General features: G+C 34.3%; 2 protein-coding genes across 3 annotated transcripts; one reads left to right on the top strand and one right to left on the bottom strand.

The window, feature by feature from the left end:
* Window positions 1–3,258: 3,258 nt before the first annotated feature.
* Window positions 3,259–8,469, top strand: LOC106109565 (ATP synthase subunit beta, mitochondrial-like). Its single transcript, XM_013291125.1, has 14 exons — window positions 3,259–3,315; window positions 3,833–4,080; window positions 4,426–4,570; window positions 4,683–4,760; window positions 5,201–5,383; window positions 5,451–5,588; window positions 5,829–5,926; window positions 6,321–6,419; window positions 6,578–6,736; window positions 6,844–6,966; window positions 7,275–7,487; window positions 7,819–7,938; window positions 8,110–8,181; window positions 8,339–8,469. Exons 1-14 carry the CDS (start codon window positions 3,279–3,281, stop codon window positions 8,438–8,440), a joined length of 1,815 nt encoding a protein of 604 aa, XP_013146579.1. The 5' UTR covers window positions 3,259–3,278; the 3' UTR covers window positions 8,441–8,469.
* Window positions 8,470–9,947: 1,478 nt separating this feature from the next.
* LOC106109544 (zinc finger protein 28-like) lies at window positions 9,948–16,341 on the bottom strand. Of its 2 annotated transcripts, XM_013291081.1 has the most exons (7): window positions 16,119–16,341; window positions 15,459–15,591; window positions 14,270–14,344; window positions 13,948–14,028; window positions 13,281–13,343; window positions 11,748–11,873; window positions 9,948–11,209 (listed from the first exon to the last, which is right to left on the bottom strand). In XM_013291081.1, the coding sequence occupies exons 1-7, from the start codon at window positions 16,242–16,244 to the stop codon at window positions 10,038–10,040; spliced, it is 1,776 nt and encodes a 591-aa protein (XP_013146535.1). In that variant the 5' UTR covers window positions 16,245–16,341; the 3' UTR covers window positions 9,948–10,037. The 2 variants fall into 2 exon arrangements, with proteins under 2 accessions (XP_013146535.1, XP_013146536.1); XM_013291082.1 differs by lacking the exon at window positions 13,948–14,028.
* Window positions 16,342–16,581: the final 240 nt, after the last annotated feature.

The following is a 16,581-nucleotide window of genomic DNA, read 5'->3' as shown; positions in this document are numbered from 1 at the left end:
GGTAATTATTAGGTAATTTTCTAGACTACCATTGGAGGGAGCACGCCACGCCCGCGAGTTTTCCACGGCGTTGTATCGCGCTTATGACATAGGCCAGTGTTGCTCAAACTTTCATCTATACTAATGTTAAAAAGAGTAAAGATTTGTGTTTTTGTATGTATTGAAATTACTCAACAACTACTAGACCGATTTTAAATATTTTAATGCAGTTTTTTTTAATATACACTAGCGGTTGCTCGTGACTTCGCCAGCGTGATATTAAAGAATAACAAAAAGTATAGCCTACCCACCTAGCCTAGTATGTTACCCACTGATAACGTTGCTTTTTAATGGTGAAGGCATTTTTTTTAATCGGCCCAGTACTTTTTGAGTTATATCAATACATACAAAAATACAAACCTTTCCTCTTTATAACATAAATATAGATGTAATATAAGAGTAATTTACCCCATAACTATTTTTTTTATTTATAAATTACACGAACAGATAAGTTATAGAACAGTTACATAAGCAATAAGTTATAAGACACAAGAATGATAACAAATCCAGTTATATGTATACAACATTGATAAAGAAAAAAAAACAATAAAAATGTTCACCGGATGCCTTTTATTTGCGCCATTTCTTTATTTTTTTTATAGTATAAGTTAAGTATTCATGGTTTTAAGGTTAGAAAAGTTTGAGAAGCGTTGCTTCGTATTGTAACAGCGTTGAATAGTTAATGAAGTGTTATTAGTATGCTATGTGTTGCTTTATTGAGTCCTTTTTACTCTACTGTTTGTATAACTGAAGACACTTAATGTAAGTATATTTTAACACTGTTTTTACTACTCAGAGATATGTGTGGATTGAACGTTTTATGGTTTTCTTAACTGGTTCCCTCGACTCCTTACGCGTAGAAAAAACCAAAGTTACCTATGTGTTCCTCCAGACTATCCTCTACATCTATGCCAAAATTCATCGAGATCCGTTTAGCAGTTTAGGCTGCAAATTCTAACAAACATCCATCCATCTAAACTTTTGCATTCATAATCTGAGATTCAAAGATTTTTCAATTTTACAATTCGATTTCCACTCTTCTTCACAATCTTATAAGTTACGTGTAATACTAATAAAATTCCTTCGAAATAAATAACTCTAGGTACTTTTTAAAAGTATTGTTTATTTAAATATTGATTTTAACAAAGAACAGTACGGTAGAAAGAACCTTACAATATGGCGGCTTTACAATTGACGCTTGCGGTGACGCGAACGAAACACATTACAAACGATCAAGTAATACAGACAGGAAAAACTGTTGAAACTGAATAAAATCGAAACTACCCTACTGATTCAGTGGGGTCAAAAAGAACTTTCCTTTTTCTGTTCGTCCATTCCCTTTTTAGAGTGGGAAGGGAAACTAAAGTCATCCAGTGTCATCAGGAAAAATTTAGCTCTATTTTTTAGTTTAGGCGTTTCTTCTGTGTAAAGGATATTGCTTAACAGCCCCGAGTATGAACATTACTCTTATCGAGTTTTAAATAATAACTACTTGACTCCACAGTTTTCTATGTCCCATAAACCTTCACCCGATGGTCAATAAATAGTCCAATGTCGCTTGTACTTTACAGGTACGTTTAAATCGGAAAAAAACAAAAGCTGTCTATGTACTAGCTAATACTATATACTATGTACTATTTATATCCTAGCTACTACCTTACTACCTTCTCCTTACTACTAACTACTAGCTTCGCTAGACATATTTGATATCTAAGTCTTATCATGAAAAAAAATGTAGTAATTTTTTTCTCTGTGCGTTCCTTAACTAGTAGACAGGACAGTTTATTATATAAAGTTAGTTTTTGGTAGAAGATTCGTAGAGTAATCTGTAGTTTACAATTGACACTTACACCGTGAATTTTACAGTAAAAATGCCTGAGGATTGTGACTTATAACTTAAAAAAATATATCTATCGAGATGTCTTCGTTTAACGAAATTCGTTTGAACGAATATTTAAGCGTTTTCTACTGTGATTTTACATCACAGAAATCATCAGTAACAACGCAAAGACATGCCTAATTATAAAACAATTATTTGTACGGCTGGTACCATGGGGTGTGGGGCGTGGGAGTCACCACGTGTCAGAACAATTAACCCTTTGCCCCTTTACATAAATCCACCTCACACCCGATTTCTAGTGTTATTTTCAATATTTAAACACTCCGTATCTTCTTTTGTTTTCACCTATTGAATTTTTATACATTAACTTAGAACCTTTGACTACACTATCGCACTTTTTTTTATATTCTAAGGTGGCAAACGAGCAACGAGCCACCTTAATGCGCCGAAATGACAAAGCGACTGACCATAGACATCCGCTTACTAGATACTTTCATTCAACGAAAGAGGAGACGCACATAAAGAGAATTTTTCCCCTCTTTATGCGTCTCCATCGTTATCAAATCCACTTTTCATTCCCATTCTTACCTCTTAAGAAAATGGTGAAAAGGGACTAAATTAAGCTTCCGGCACCACGTTCATCAGACGAAACGCGGAATTGCTTCCACTTCACCCCTGTCTTCTTTGGTCGTGGTATTGCACCGGCCCATTCAAAAATAAAACACCAGAAACAAAGACTAACAACCGTTTCGTCTCGCTTTGTTTCCTATGAGCATATATGGAGATGCGCACACTACTCGATTTTTATTTGTGCAACTAAATAGTTCAATTGACTGTAAAATTATCGACAATCGCGCAACAGTTGTGCGATAGTTTGTTAAGTAGTTACTATCCTCATCACCGATGCAATTCGCTACCGTCAGCTCCAAAATAACCAAAATGGGAGGCTGAAAACCAACGCAAACTGTGACAAACTGGAGGCTCCATCACCTGAGCCATTACCATTTGGCCGAGATCTGATTTTTTTTATTTCATTAACAAGTTCTGTAAATTTTTGTGTATTTATGGCAAAGAACGTACGTACGTAAAAAAGTACGCGTTCTATATTTAGAGCTGCTGTGTCCAAACTTCAAGTCGCTGTAATGATTGCCAATCTTCGTTAGGAGACGGCACCAAAAGAAGAAGAATGGCAAAGAAATAGTGTTTTATTTTACTTTGTTTTTTTTTTTTAAATGAATACGAAATAGATCTGTCCATTTTTTGATGTCAATACTTAATCCTTTTACCTTCTTAACCTTCACGGTTCGTTTTAAACTCATTTTGACAAATTAAAAATAAATATGACATTGACATCTAGTATTCACAAACATCAAGTAACACGTTTTAAAATTCCGTTAAAATGAAAGTGATTCCAAGTTTTAAGTGGTTTGTATCAAGTAAGTACAAATATCAAGGTCTAAGTTGGTCCTTGGAAGTGACTGGTTATACTTCCGTTAATAATAGATGCGTTACTTACCTTAATATGTGGGCATCTCCAGGGAAGTCATGGAGAGCAACTACCCCCTAGTGGCTCGAAATATCTGGCTGGCAAATAAACGGCTCATTGAATTTTGATAAAAATTTGTCATAGATGTAGAGCATAGTATAGAAGAACACATAGAGCAGTCTATCACATCTCACAGATAAATTACCTTTATAGCGGTGAAAGAATTTTTTAAATCCGCCCAGTAGTTTCTGTGTTATCAATACATACAGAAATACATGTCTTTCCTCTTTATAATATTAGTATAGTAATAAAAAAAAGCCTTAATCATCGACTAATATCCTAAATTATTGATAAATCATTATATTGGAAGTCTTATGGTCCACAATTTTTGTGGCGCTTGAGAATCTTCTGCTGCAGCACTCTCGCAGTAAAAACCATCAGACAAATAACTTTATTTTGTTCAACAGATAACTTATACGGCAAAACATCATGCCAACATATCAGTACTAACATCCGATTAACTGCTACAAGGAATAATTCGAAATTAGATACCGTTGAGACGGTTAAGTCGAAAGTTTTAAAAACAGCGCCATCTAGCGTTCGGAAAATTGTAGTGAAAAAATATGAAAAAATGGACGAAACGCAACAAGAAAAGAAGTGGTCACGTATGGCTAAGATCGGCGCTTGCGCTCAATTGAAAATCCCTAATTTAAATGTAAGTTGACAATTTTAAACCCATGGGCAAAGTCAAACTTGATTTTGAGATCACTAGCGCATTCTTGAGACATTATACAAGTATGACAGTGTAAACCAGTGTTTCCCAAAATTGTGTATCCCTCTGAGGTACGGTGTGTGCCCAAAGATGAAACATAAGGAATATTATACAAAAGAGTTTGAGAACCACTGCCATGAAGTTAGGGAAATTTATTTCCTACCCAGTTTCATTTGACGCTTACAGTGCAATTAGGTTATGTTGATAGTTTGGTGTACATCTCGAATGGGCAGCTAATTTATTTCTTCGACTAGACGTCACATAAATACAAAATTACTCCTTATCTAGTATTCCACGTCGGCTGATTCAACGCCGACAAAGCGCGAAACAGGCGATGGAAAAAAGTCGCCTGTCAAGAGCGGGACCAAGCCCAAAGAAACTCAAGGGACACCTGTAAAATCTGTACCCGGTGCTAAAGGAGAAATAATTGCAGGTATAACACGATGTACTTTTAACAAATGTACTTTTAAAATTATAAATAAACCTTTGATACAAATAAGGTTGAATTTAGACAAACGGGTAAGCAATAGTATTTTTTTTCGCAGTAATTGGCGCAGTAGTCGACGTACAGTTTGACAAGCATTTGCCGCCAATTTTAAACGCTTTAGAAGTACCAGGAAGAAGTGAGTATGGGGAATAAAAGTATTTTTACTACTACCATTTCCCCCCTCCTCTTTAGATCATTATCCACTCACCAAACTATACTTCTATACTAATAATAAAGTAAACACACACGTTACGTAGGATGTTTGCACAGTATGTTTTTGAATAATCCACTCTTTAATTAAAAATCCCTATACCTACGACACGCTTTAGGCTATATACTTTCACGTTATAAGACTTAGGGAGTAAATAATTTGGATAAAAGTCATGCGGGAAAGGGACAAAAACAAAACTACAACAAGGAAGCAAGGTTGCCATGGTAACGGTGATTGTTATCCAATGTCAAAGGCCTTCTGTCATTTGCGCATTTGAATTTTGAGACACTGAAACGTAAACATTAAAGTTTTTATAATTTCATGCGGACGAAGCCAGGGAACAGCTCGTATTTTATAATTTTCAGAGCCTCGTCTCATATTAGAAGTATCACAGCACTTGGGGGAGCGTACTTGTCGGACTATTGCAATGGACGGTACTGAAGGCTTGATTCGTGGTCAGGCTGTAGTGGACACGGGCGCGCCCATCACTATACCAGTCGGTGAAGCGACTCTTGGACGGATTATTAACGTTATTGGAGAGCCTATAGGTAAAATTAAATGATTTATTACTTAAACAGTCCGGTTAAAAACTTCTAAGGTCATTTTAAAACGCAGATGAGCGTGGTCCTATCAAGACGGACCAGTTCGCGCCGATCCACGCTGAAGCGCCGCCTTTTGTTGAAATGTCCGTGGAGCAGGAGATTCTTGTTACTGGCATTAAAGTTGTGGACCTTCTGGCGCCTTACGTTAAAGGTACGTTCCACTCATCTACCTTTTCCTATGCTTCTATATTATGTATTTTGTACACAGATGTTCTATTGTGACGCGAGTTGAATCAGTCATATTCTTCTCGCGAAAAAAATAGCGTTCATGTTAAAAACTCAGATAAATTTTGAGTCAATTCTTTTTATAAATAAATGTGCGATTTATCAATTTTAAAAAATAAAGTCGCTCAATTGACTTTACATAGATTGTTAAAACTCATTTTCTCAGGCGGTAAGATCGGATTGTTTGGCGGAGCTGGTGTTGGGAAGACGGTACTCATCATGGAGTTGATCAACAACGTTGCTAAAGCACATGGAGGATTCTCGGTTAGACTACAAAATACCATAGTAAAAGTCGGCAATGTTTTATTAAACACAAGCTGTTGCTCGCGACTCGCCCGCGTGGTATTAAAAATAATAGACATCATAGCCTGTGTTACTGAAAACGTAGCTTTTTAATGGTGAAAGAATTTCTGAAATAGACCAAAAGTTTTTGGGTTTTTAATTAATATTAGTATAGAAGTATAAATTCAATATTTTGATGAAAATTTTATTTTATTTCTGTCATTTAATTCGTTATGTTTCCCAGAGTGTTTTGTAGGCAATTTTGTTAGCATTTCTTTCCCATATATCTTTATTTCTTATTTTCTATACAATACATTTTACATTACATTTGACATAGAAATAAAATAAAATTGTTAACACTATTATTTATTTTAAGGTGTTTGCTGGTGTAGGCGAGCGCACAAGAGAAGGCAATGACTTGTACAACGAAATGAAAGTCGGCGGTGTTATAACTGATGATTATAAAACCTCAAAGGTAGTTTTAAATACAATTTCAATAATAAACCTAAAAGTCCTCTAATAAAATTCAAATAAGAAAACAAAAATTCCCGTTGAAATGTCAACACAACACTGACAGATGTCTTAATTCGATAGTGATGTGCATGTTATTGGTAATAATTACCGATTATCTAGGTGGCGCTAGTGTACGGTCAAATGAACGAGCCGCCGGGCGCACGCGCTCGTGTCGCCCTCACCGGTCTAACAGTCGCCGAGCATTTCCGCGACAAGGAGGGACAGAATGTATTACTATTTATTGATAACATATTCAGATTCACACAAGCCGGCTCAGAGGTAAGTATCAAGAAATAGTCATAATAATATTACTATTATCGGAAACTGTCTTAATTTTTCTTTAGTGTTTTTGTCAGTATATTTCACTTTCACACTCAACTTATTAGGTGTCAGCGTTGCTTGGCCGTATCCCATCAGCGGTGGGCTACCAGCCCACGCTAGCGACAGACATGGGCACGATGCAAGAACGCATCACAACTACTAAAGCCGGCTCTATCACTAGTGTACAAGTGTGTTTTTGATGTTTGATATCGAATTTTAATTGTCCACGATTTTTAATTATCTTTTTTAATATATATGGTTCGAATTTAACCAATCTAGAGATCTTATTGACCACCTCTGTGTTTCCGCTGCTCGTTTGCCCGTTTTCTTATAAAAAATCTCAATAACAGTTTTAGTTGACATATTGTTAATTCATTGAATCTGTTAAAGGTAATTAATTGAAAGGATTTTGTCGCTGTTTTTTCAATAAGAATAAGAGCGATCATAGTAATATTTTTTAGTACAAGTGTATTTGTTGTAACCTTTATGTATCCAGGCGGTGTACGTCCCAGCAGACGATCTGACAGATCCAGCGCCGGCTACTACCTTCGCCCATCTAGATGCGACCACAGTGCTCTCTCGTGCGATCGCCGAGTTGGGTGTCTACCCTGCAGTCGACCCTCTCGATTCTACTTCCAGGGTAATGGACCCACACATCATTGGACAGGAACATTATAACGTTGCTAGAGGAGTGCAGAAGATTTTACAGGTAAGATTTTATTTGAAAGTTTTACTTAAATTTTCTTTGTTTTATCGTGATTAGAACGGCTTAACTAAAACAATCTAATTACAAATAATAAACAAGTAACCTTTTTTACTGCCATCAAACAAAATTACAGTAGTATACAAAAACATATGTGATTTTTTTTGACAAGTGGCAAAACCGATACTTGAAGATCCAGTGTCGAGCTAGTTTTCAGACTATTTGCATATATTGTTTAGATAAAAACTATCTTTCATTTATGCGAGCCCAAAACCGCATTATAATTGTACTAAGCGACGCTTTATAGATAGTATGTATCAATGTAAATCATCTTTAGGACTACAAGTCGCTGCAGGACATCATTGCTATCCTCGGAATGGACGAGCTCTCTGAAGAGGACAAGTTGACGGTGGCGAGGGCAAGGAAGATACAACGCTTTCTCTCACAACCATTTCAGGTATTATTAGTTAGTCCCAAAGCTCAGACTCTCTGATGTACATAGAAGGAAGTGTACTACAAGAAATAATAATGTGGATTCAAGTTGATACAAAATGTAGCAACAATGAGTTTGCCAAATACAAATTAGTTTTTTGAAATGGTCCAAGTTTAATTGTTAAAATGCTTTCAGGTGGCCGAAGTATTTACCGGTCACATTGGCAAGCTAGTGAAACTTGAAGAAACTATCAAAGGATTTCAACGGGTATGGTTTTTGTCGCTTTAACTCAAAAAAATTGTTAGATGTTTCCCAGTTAAGGTATTTAAATTCATATTTTTTTCTCTCACAGTTTACTGTAGTTGTGGTCAATGTTGATGGTATTTTTTATACCATAGCGTTTATCGATAGATTTTTTTGTCAGATACTAAAAGGGGAGTTGGATCACATCCCAGAAGCAGCGTTTTACATGGTGGGGACTATAGAAGATGTCATTGCTAAATCTCAAACTTTAGCTAAAAGCTAGATTGTTTTAAACCAGTACGTATTATGCAATGTTCAAATACTTGTATTTTTTATGAACTATATAATCTCGTTGTTTAGTTGTTGGAAAATTAAAAACCACTTTTAGTACAAATTATTTTAATCAGTTTTATGTTGTCTGTATACGAATCGATAACCGGATAAATCGGATAATGATCTTCACATCACTAATGACATTTTGAGTTATAAAAATGTTGACATTGTTTATCAAAATGTCCTGTAAAAATATTTAATTAACACGTTAACATTTTCATATATATACATAGTATAAAATTCATTAACAAAATTATTATTTTGTATAATAAAATAAATTAAATTCTTATAAAAAATCTAATTAAAACATATTGCACTAGCTTTTGCTACTCCGCGTAGAATTAAATATAAATAAAAGCAAGTAGCATATGTTTTCTTTCTGACTATACTTCGATTTATAGCAAGCTAGCTTTCGCCCGCGACTCCGTCCGCGTGGAATTAGAAAAACAAAAGTAAGTAGCCTATGTGTTCTTCCAGACTATCCTCTACATCCGTACCAAGTTTCATCGAAATCCGTTTATCCGTTTAGGCTACAAACGATAACAAACAAACATCCATCCATCCATCTAAACTTTCGCATTTATAATATTAGTGTGATTTCATAACAATCCATTCAGTCGTTTAGGTTACAAACATCCATCCATCTAAACTTTTGCATTTATATTATTAGTAAGATAACTTAAATCTATTTACTCTTGTTTCGGCAAAATTGGTACATCCACAGATAAATAACCTACTAGCTGTCGCCTGCGACTCCGTCCGCAGCAAAAAAATTAAAATCTACGCGTTGTTATCTAATATTACAAAGAGGAAAGATTTGTATTTTTGTATGTATTGAAATAACTTAAAAACTGTGACGATTTTAAAAATTCACCATTAGAAAGGAAATTTATATGTAAGTAACATAGGATATATTTTATTGTTACTAATGTTGAGAAAGTATTATTAAAAAACATATTTCTGGACCATGGCGTTAAAAAATCACTATGTTTTAACTTTTGTCCGCTTACGCTGCTAGGCAGCGGTAGACAACTGTTAGAGGTATATAAAAATGATATATGAAAAAAATATAGATCTCAAAAAGTTCTACAGAAAAGTCTATCTTTAAAGGTTTTCTTATAATAACTAGTTTTTTATATTTTGAGATTATTCATTTATCTATACTGTTATAATAAAGCGTAAACACACACTTCTTTGTTGCCTGAGATGTCAGCAATTACACCATATTCTGAAATTGTTTTTTTAATATAAAGCCCCATACTTACGTCACGGTTTAGGCTATATATTTTTCCGCCATTAAACTTAGGGGGTAAATATTTTGGATAAAAACCCTAATGTGGGAAAGAGACCATAAGTTGCTGCCAACATCAAGGAAGCAAGATTGTCAAGGTTTGTCATGTCATGTCATTTTGACATTTGCTATTTATATTTGACAGATATAAAAAAGAAAATAAAATTTTCATGATTTCATTCGGATGAAGCCGCACGGGAACAGCTAGTTATCTACATAAAAGTTACAAAAACATATACTTAAAAGCTAAGACAGGTTATGATGACAGAATATCACTAGCCGCCATACTTATTCCATGATTTGACAAAAGATGACTTTTTAAACTACATTTCTGTACAAATGCAACCGCACAAATATCACATTTAAATCTTCTATCGTTATTATGTATTCTTAAATGTTCTCTTAATGTGTTTTTTCTTGCATATGATTTGTGACAGAATTCACATGAAAATTTCTTAACACCCGAATGTTTCACCATATGTGCTTTCAGACCTTTTTTACTGAAAAATTTGAACCCACATTCCGTACATTGACAATTCCTCTCCATTAAATGATTTTTTTTTATATGACTCATTAATAATGATTTAATAACGTAAGATTTTGAACAAATATTGCATTTGTATTTAGCTTCAGTATTATGTACTTTAACTAAATGTTTATTCCTTTGATAGTAACTGCGGAATGATTCATTACAGTATTGACAATTACTGATTTTTCTTTCACCTAAATGTTTACATTTCTCGTGATACACTTTCTTAGCTTTACTGGAGAAGATTTTATCACAATCATCACATTTGTAACTACCCTCAATGTGGGTAGTTTTATGTGATCTTAATGAACGTTTTGTAGCGAATGTTGAATGACATTTATTGCAAGTATAATTGTCGTAATGATTGTTCATATGTTGTTTTAGCATTTTAAATGTCTCATACGTCGCTGAACATAACGCACAGTCGTAGATATCACCGTTTTTTAGTTTATACTCTTGTATGTGGTTTTTAATATCGTTGTGTAGGAATTTATTATGCAATTTAACTAAATGTGTTTTAAAATCTGTCAGATTTTTTAATTCCAACTCGCAGTTGGTACATTTTAAATCTGTTACGTCCAATTTGACGTTGTTTTCTGACATATCACAGTTTATTGCGAAATCTAAACGTTCCTTTTGGTGGTTTTCTTTAGTATGGTTGCGGAGTTCTTGGGGATCTTGATATATTTCTTCGCAGTAACCACAAATATATCCTAAAAGTGTTCTATTCTTGAATGGAATGACGTTACTAAATTGCAGTAGAGTTTTTAGGTTTTCTTTGTTTTTAAAATTGTTAGTATTTTTTCTGGTTGACCATACTATGACGTTTCTATCATTCTGATTGCTGCTTTTTTTAGACTTTTTTTCTTTTAGTTTTAAATCGGTAACGTCACGGGTATCTGTAAATTAGATCATTAATTACAATTATTTGTTGTATGGAAAAAAAAAATAATAAAAAAGTACATAGCCTATGTTACTGATGATATAGCTTTTTAATGGTGAAAGAATTTTTTGAAATCGGATCCAGTAGTTTTTGAGTTATTTCAATACATATAAAAATCTAAAATAAACTTTTCCTCCATATAATATTAGTATAGATTTATTGGCAAAAATGCATATTTCAAATTGGAAAATAAAAATATGTAAACTAAAAAGGGCAATGGATTTTTTGTCATGATTTGGAACAATTTATACGTTTCTTGTAAATAACTTTATTTACAAACAAGCTTCCGCCTGCGACTCCATCCAAATGGAATTTAAAAAAAAACAAAAATTTAAGTAATAAGTAGCCTATGTGTTCTTCCAGACTATCCTCTACATCTATACCAAATTTCATCGATATCCATTCAGCAGTTTAGGCTACAAACTAACAAACATCCATCTAAACTTTCGCATTTATAATATTAGTAAGAGATTGAGATAATGAAATATACTTACTTAAAGAATTAGTCAATCTATTGACTAATGTTTTTATCTTCTTTGATTGCCAATTGCCATCTTCTGTCTTCTTTGTTTTACGCTTTAAACGTTCTTTATATACTTCTGTGTCCTGTTCTTCATTTACTGAAATAAACAAGGTATTAATTTAAAATGCGAAAATTGGCAACATCTTTTTTGTGACTGAATGGTCACTGTTTGCCTTAAAGAGGCTATAATAGGATGCGGCGATGAGGAAACGAAATAAAACACTTGTTTCACTAACAACGGGAGCGCACAGTTCGTTCGCCGGTCGACGTACAAGTTATGCCGACCACCCTCAAATTTCACTTTATTTTTTTCACTTAAAAACTACCAACTGTTTACATGTACCTCGGTAGAAATTAGTAGTTTATATTTAACAAAAATAAATTTAAAAATCATACAAAAATACCATGAAAAGGCTTTTAAAATTCTATCATTAACAGCACATGGCGCTTAGCAACCTCGTTTATGAGTAACTAAGCTCGAGGGCTCCCTCAGGAGCCTCGGCTTGAGCCGTTACTTCGTTATTACCGGATTGTGAGGCCACCGAGCTCTTAGATCGCTTCGGTGGACGCTCCATGGAGTGACTAGGCACAAGGGCCCCCGAGAGGGGACCTCGGCTTGGGCTGTCACTCAATACGCGTTTAACATTCCGATTCAAGGGCGCCCGAGAGGGCCTTGAAGTGATAGATGTTTTTACTAAGTATTTTTCATACTAATATAACTTTTGCTCGTGACTTTGTGTGAAATTAAAAAATAACAAAAAAAAGCCTATGTTACTTACTGATAACGTAGATTTTTAATGTTAGAATTTTTGAAATCGGTAAAGTAGTTTTTGAATTATTTCAATACATACAAAAATTCGAAAACACAAATCTCCTCTTTATTTTTATTTTTTATAACAAGGTGGCAAACGAGCAAGCGGTTATCTGAATCCGCCAAAATGGCGAAGCGACCGCTGCCCATAGACATCCGCAATTGCAGACGCGTTGTCTACCCTTATACGATGGAGAAGGAGACGCACATAAAGAGGACATTCCCCCTTCCTATGCATCTCCTCCATCGTCAAATCCACTTCCCCTCCCATCCTCTCCTAATAAGAAAAGGGTGGTAAAGAGAAAGGGACTTAAATTAGGCCTCCGGCACCACACTCATCAGACGAAACACGGCATTGGTTCCATTTCACGGCTGTCTTCTGTGTGGTCGTGGTATTACTGGGGGCGTGCCGGCCCTGCAGTGCTAACATGATAAAGCGGGCACTACCACTGTTGAATATAGTTAATATTTAATAATATAGTATTAGTCAAGAAGTATAAATAAATGAGTTTGGATGGATGGATGTTTGTTACTGTGTATATCCAGAACAGCTCAATGAATTGTGAAAACTAAGTCACTATGGGCTACTTAGTTTTCTTAAAATTTTACAAGTACGACACCGCAGGCAAAAGCTAGTGAAACATGCACACTAACATTTTTTAATATGCATTAAGTACGAGGACGACAACTTACATGTGTCACTTAAGTTATCAGATTCGTCACTTTGTGGCTGCTCCGTTTTGATTTCTTGTTTATCTGTAAAAAAATATATTTACGGACGTTACATGACGAATTAATAGTAGTTAGGGGGGGGCAATTGCCTTCCCCCAACAGGCCAATCTAATATAATAAAGCCTAAACAGACTGTGGCTTAAGATTGTAGCAATTACAGCATATTTTTGAATAATTCTTTTTATAATAAAAAGCCCTACACTTACGACACGCTTTAGGCTATATATTTTCACGCTATTAAAGTTAGAGGGTAAATAAATTGGAACCAACATTAAGGAAGCAAGATTGCCATAATAAGGTAATTGGTGTGATATTTGCAATTGAGAATTTGACAAATGTAAACAATAAAATGAAGTTTTTATAATATGCACTCGAAGCCGCACGGGAACTTTTTTAATAGTCTGTTAGTCAGCTAGTTTTTTTAATAATCTGAGGTAGAGAATAAAAATGTATGTCATCGAATTCAAAAAGATTTACAATTCGATGTTATGTGTGTATATCGATTACGCTGCTGATGATTCGATTTTTGTGATTGTTTTTTTTTTATAAACCTTTATCCACTTTTTTCAAAATTAAAAATCTATCTAGTAGTTTTTGAGTTTGATGTTTTTTTTTTATATGTACTTACTGTCAATATTTTTTTCATCTATCTTATTTGGTTTTCCTCTCTTAGACAGCTCTTTACTTTCTTTTATCATTTTTGGTTTTTCTGTAAAATGAGTTTTACATACAGTCATACGTGTGTATGTTTTCTAATACCACGCGGACGAAGTCGCGGGCAACAGCTAGTAAAAGTTATAAATGGAAGTATAAAAATGGATCAATTACAATTTAATCATTATATGGGGCATTAAAAAGTGTTATATAAGAGTAGTCAAACAATCTACCACATTATAGGGGTGGGGGGTTACTATATTTACTTTTACCCCACTGTTACCAAACATTCATACCTGCATCAGCCAAGAAGTAATCATCAGATTCTGTTCCACTGTCCTCTTTTAATTCTTCTTTAACTTCTGCTGTAACTGTAATTTGAAAATTACGATATGTAGTAATTAAAAAAGTATAATCAACATTGCTTAACTAATTGGTAAAATATATAACAACAGAGGTAAGGATGGGAAGGAAAAGCGGATTTGACGGTGGAGGAAACGCATAGGAAGGGGAAATATTCTCTTTATGTGCGTCTCGACTGTCGTAGGCATCTGTAAATGCCGATGTCTATGGGCAGCGGTCGCTTCGCCATTTCAGCGGTTTCGGGTGGCCGCTTGATCGTTTGCCACTTTATAGTATAAAAAAATACATACAAAAATACAAATCTTTCCTCTTTATAATATCAGTATTCCATCTTTATGTTGTCTTCTAATTCAGTCATATTACTTTTCTCACTATAGAAACCAAGAGTACAAACTCTACTGTGAGAGGTGTTTAGTTGATATAATATTAGATTCCATACATTTATAAGTCTTTTGCTCCCTTAACTGCGTGGAATTAAAAAGTACAAGTAGCCTATATTTTCTACCAGACTATTTTCTATGTCAATGCCAAATTTCATCAAAATCCATTCAGTAGTTTAGGCTACCAACTCTAACAAACATCCATCTAAACTTTCGTATAAGACTAGCTGTTCCTGTGCGGCTTCATCCGCATGAAACTATGAAAATTTTATTATTTACATCTCTCAAATTATAAATGCATATGTCAAACTGGCATGACACAACAAACCTTGGTAATCTTGTTTCGTTAATGTTGGCAGCAACTTATGGTCTCTTTCCCACATTAGGGTTTTTATCCAAAATACTTACCCCCTAAGTTTTACAGCGTGAAATATATAGCCTAAAGTGTGACGTGACTGTAGAGCTTTTTATTAAAAAGATAATTGTTCAAAAACATGCTGTAATTGCTGACATCTTAGGCAACAAAAAAGTGTGTGTTTACTCTTTATTATAGTAGAATATAATAGGATGTGAAAGTTTGGATCTATTGCCGGGATGTTAGAGTTTGTAACCTAAACGGCTAAACAAAGCTTGGTGAAATTTGACATTGATGTAGAGAATGTTCTGGAAGTCTGTAAAATTGGCAAATTAACTAGACATGGGTATAGTAGAATGGTATCTTAGTTTTATCTGTTACATGTACCTTTGTCTTGTTTCTCTATCCACTCTATAAAATCTTCTTCGGCTTTTATCACCTGCCGCTTGAAGGTAAGTGAACTCCGAAGACTGGTGATGCAAGATTCACAGATCATATTGTTTGTTTCATCTGTGGACAACTATTGAATATTGTTAGTCAATACATAGAACCTTAGATATATATAAATAGATAGGAGATTGCATTTGCTATGTTTCAACTTATATGCATCATTTTATTTTAACAACAATTTCTTTAATAAGTCTCTTATTATTAGTTTGAATACTCTTCGCTATGACCAAATGGAAAAAATCAAATAGACTCAACACAGTAGTATTTCTGCAACCTGTTTGGCCTTTGCCGAAAAAATGCAATGGAGGTGAAGAAGAGCTTAAAATTTACTTTATGGTTCATCCAATTAAAAATAAAATGCATTGCCATTTCCATTTTGTAAGAGATAGTATGAATATAGTTCTTACATGATTATTTCATAGTAATATGATAAAGAAGAGAGTGCTTAAAGGATATATTGCTCTGGAGGTCGAAAACCTGATGCACACCTGCATAGGGCGAGGTAAGGCCAGGAAGATGATGGCAGTAAGCAGTAAGGTCATTAATTACATCTTAATACTAAATTAGTAACTACTGATCAATAATAGTAATACTTACTACTATATTGAAACATTCCAATAACATATCTGAGTAAACTTCCTTGTTTTCTAAATTAAAATAGGGTATATTTAGATCTTTATGAAGACCCACACTCAAACAACACCTGCATAGTTTAACGGACATTTTTATTTATCACATTAATTTCACAAAAGACAATTCTATTAACAACTTTAATAGGCAAAACAATTAAGTTTTATGAATTTTGATTGACAACTGTATGACATTGACGTTTACCGGTTGAGGGAATAGGGATGTTCACACAATAGTCTTTTTCAAAATCATCGATTGCAAAGTAAAATCGATTTTGTGGAAACGTCGCGTCGTTTTTCTACTGGTCAAAATTGAAGCGGTCACAAATTCTTTAATAAGTACCTGTTTTCCTGGCTTTAATAGTAAAACAAGCATGACTAGCCCGTTTAGAGACACATCTATCAGACGGTTCTTATGAAACATACAAAAA

This window comes from Papilio polytes, unplaced genomic scaffold (assembly GCF_000836215.1).
Source record: "Papilio polytes unplaced genomic scaffold, Ppol_1.0 DF821189.1, whole genome shotgun sequence".
Lineage (NCBI taxonomy): Eukaryota > Metazoa > Arthropoda > Insecta > Lepidoptera > Papilionidae > Papilio > Papilio polytes.
Note: the sequence above shows the minus strand (reverse complement) of the source record. Positions and strands in the feature narration are given on the sequence as shown.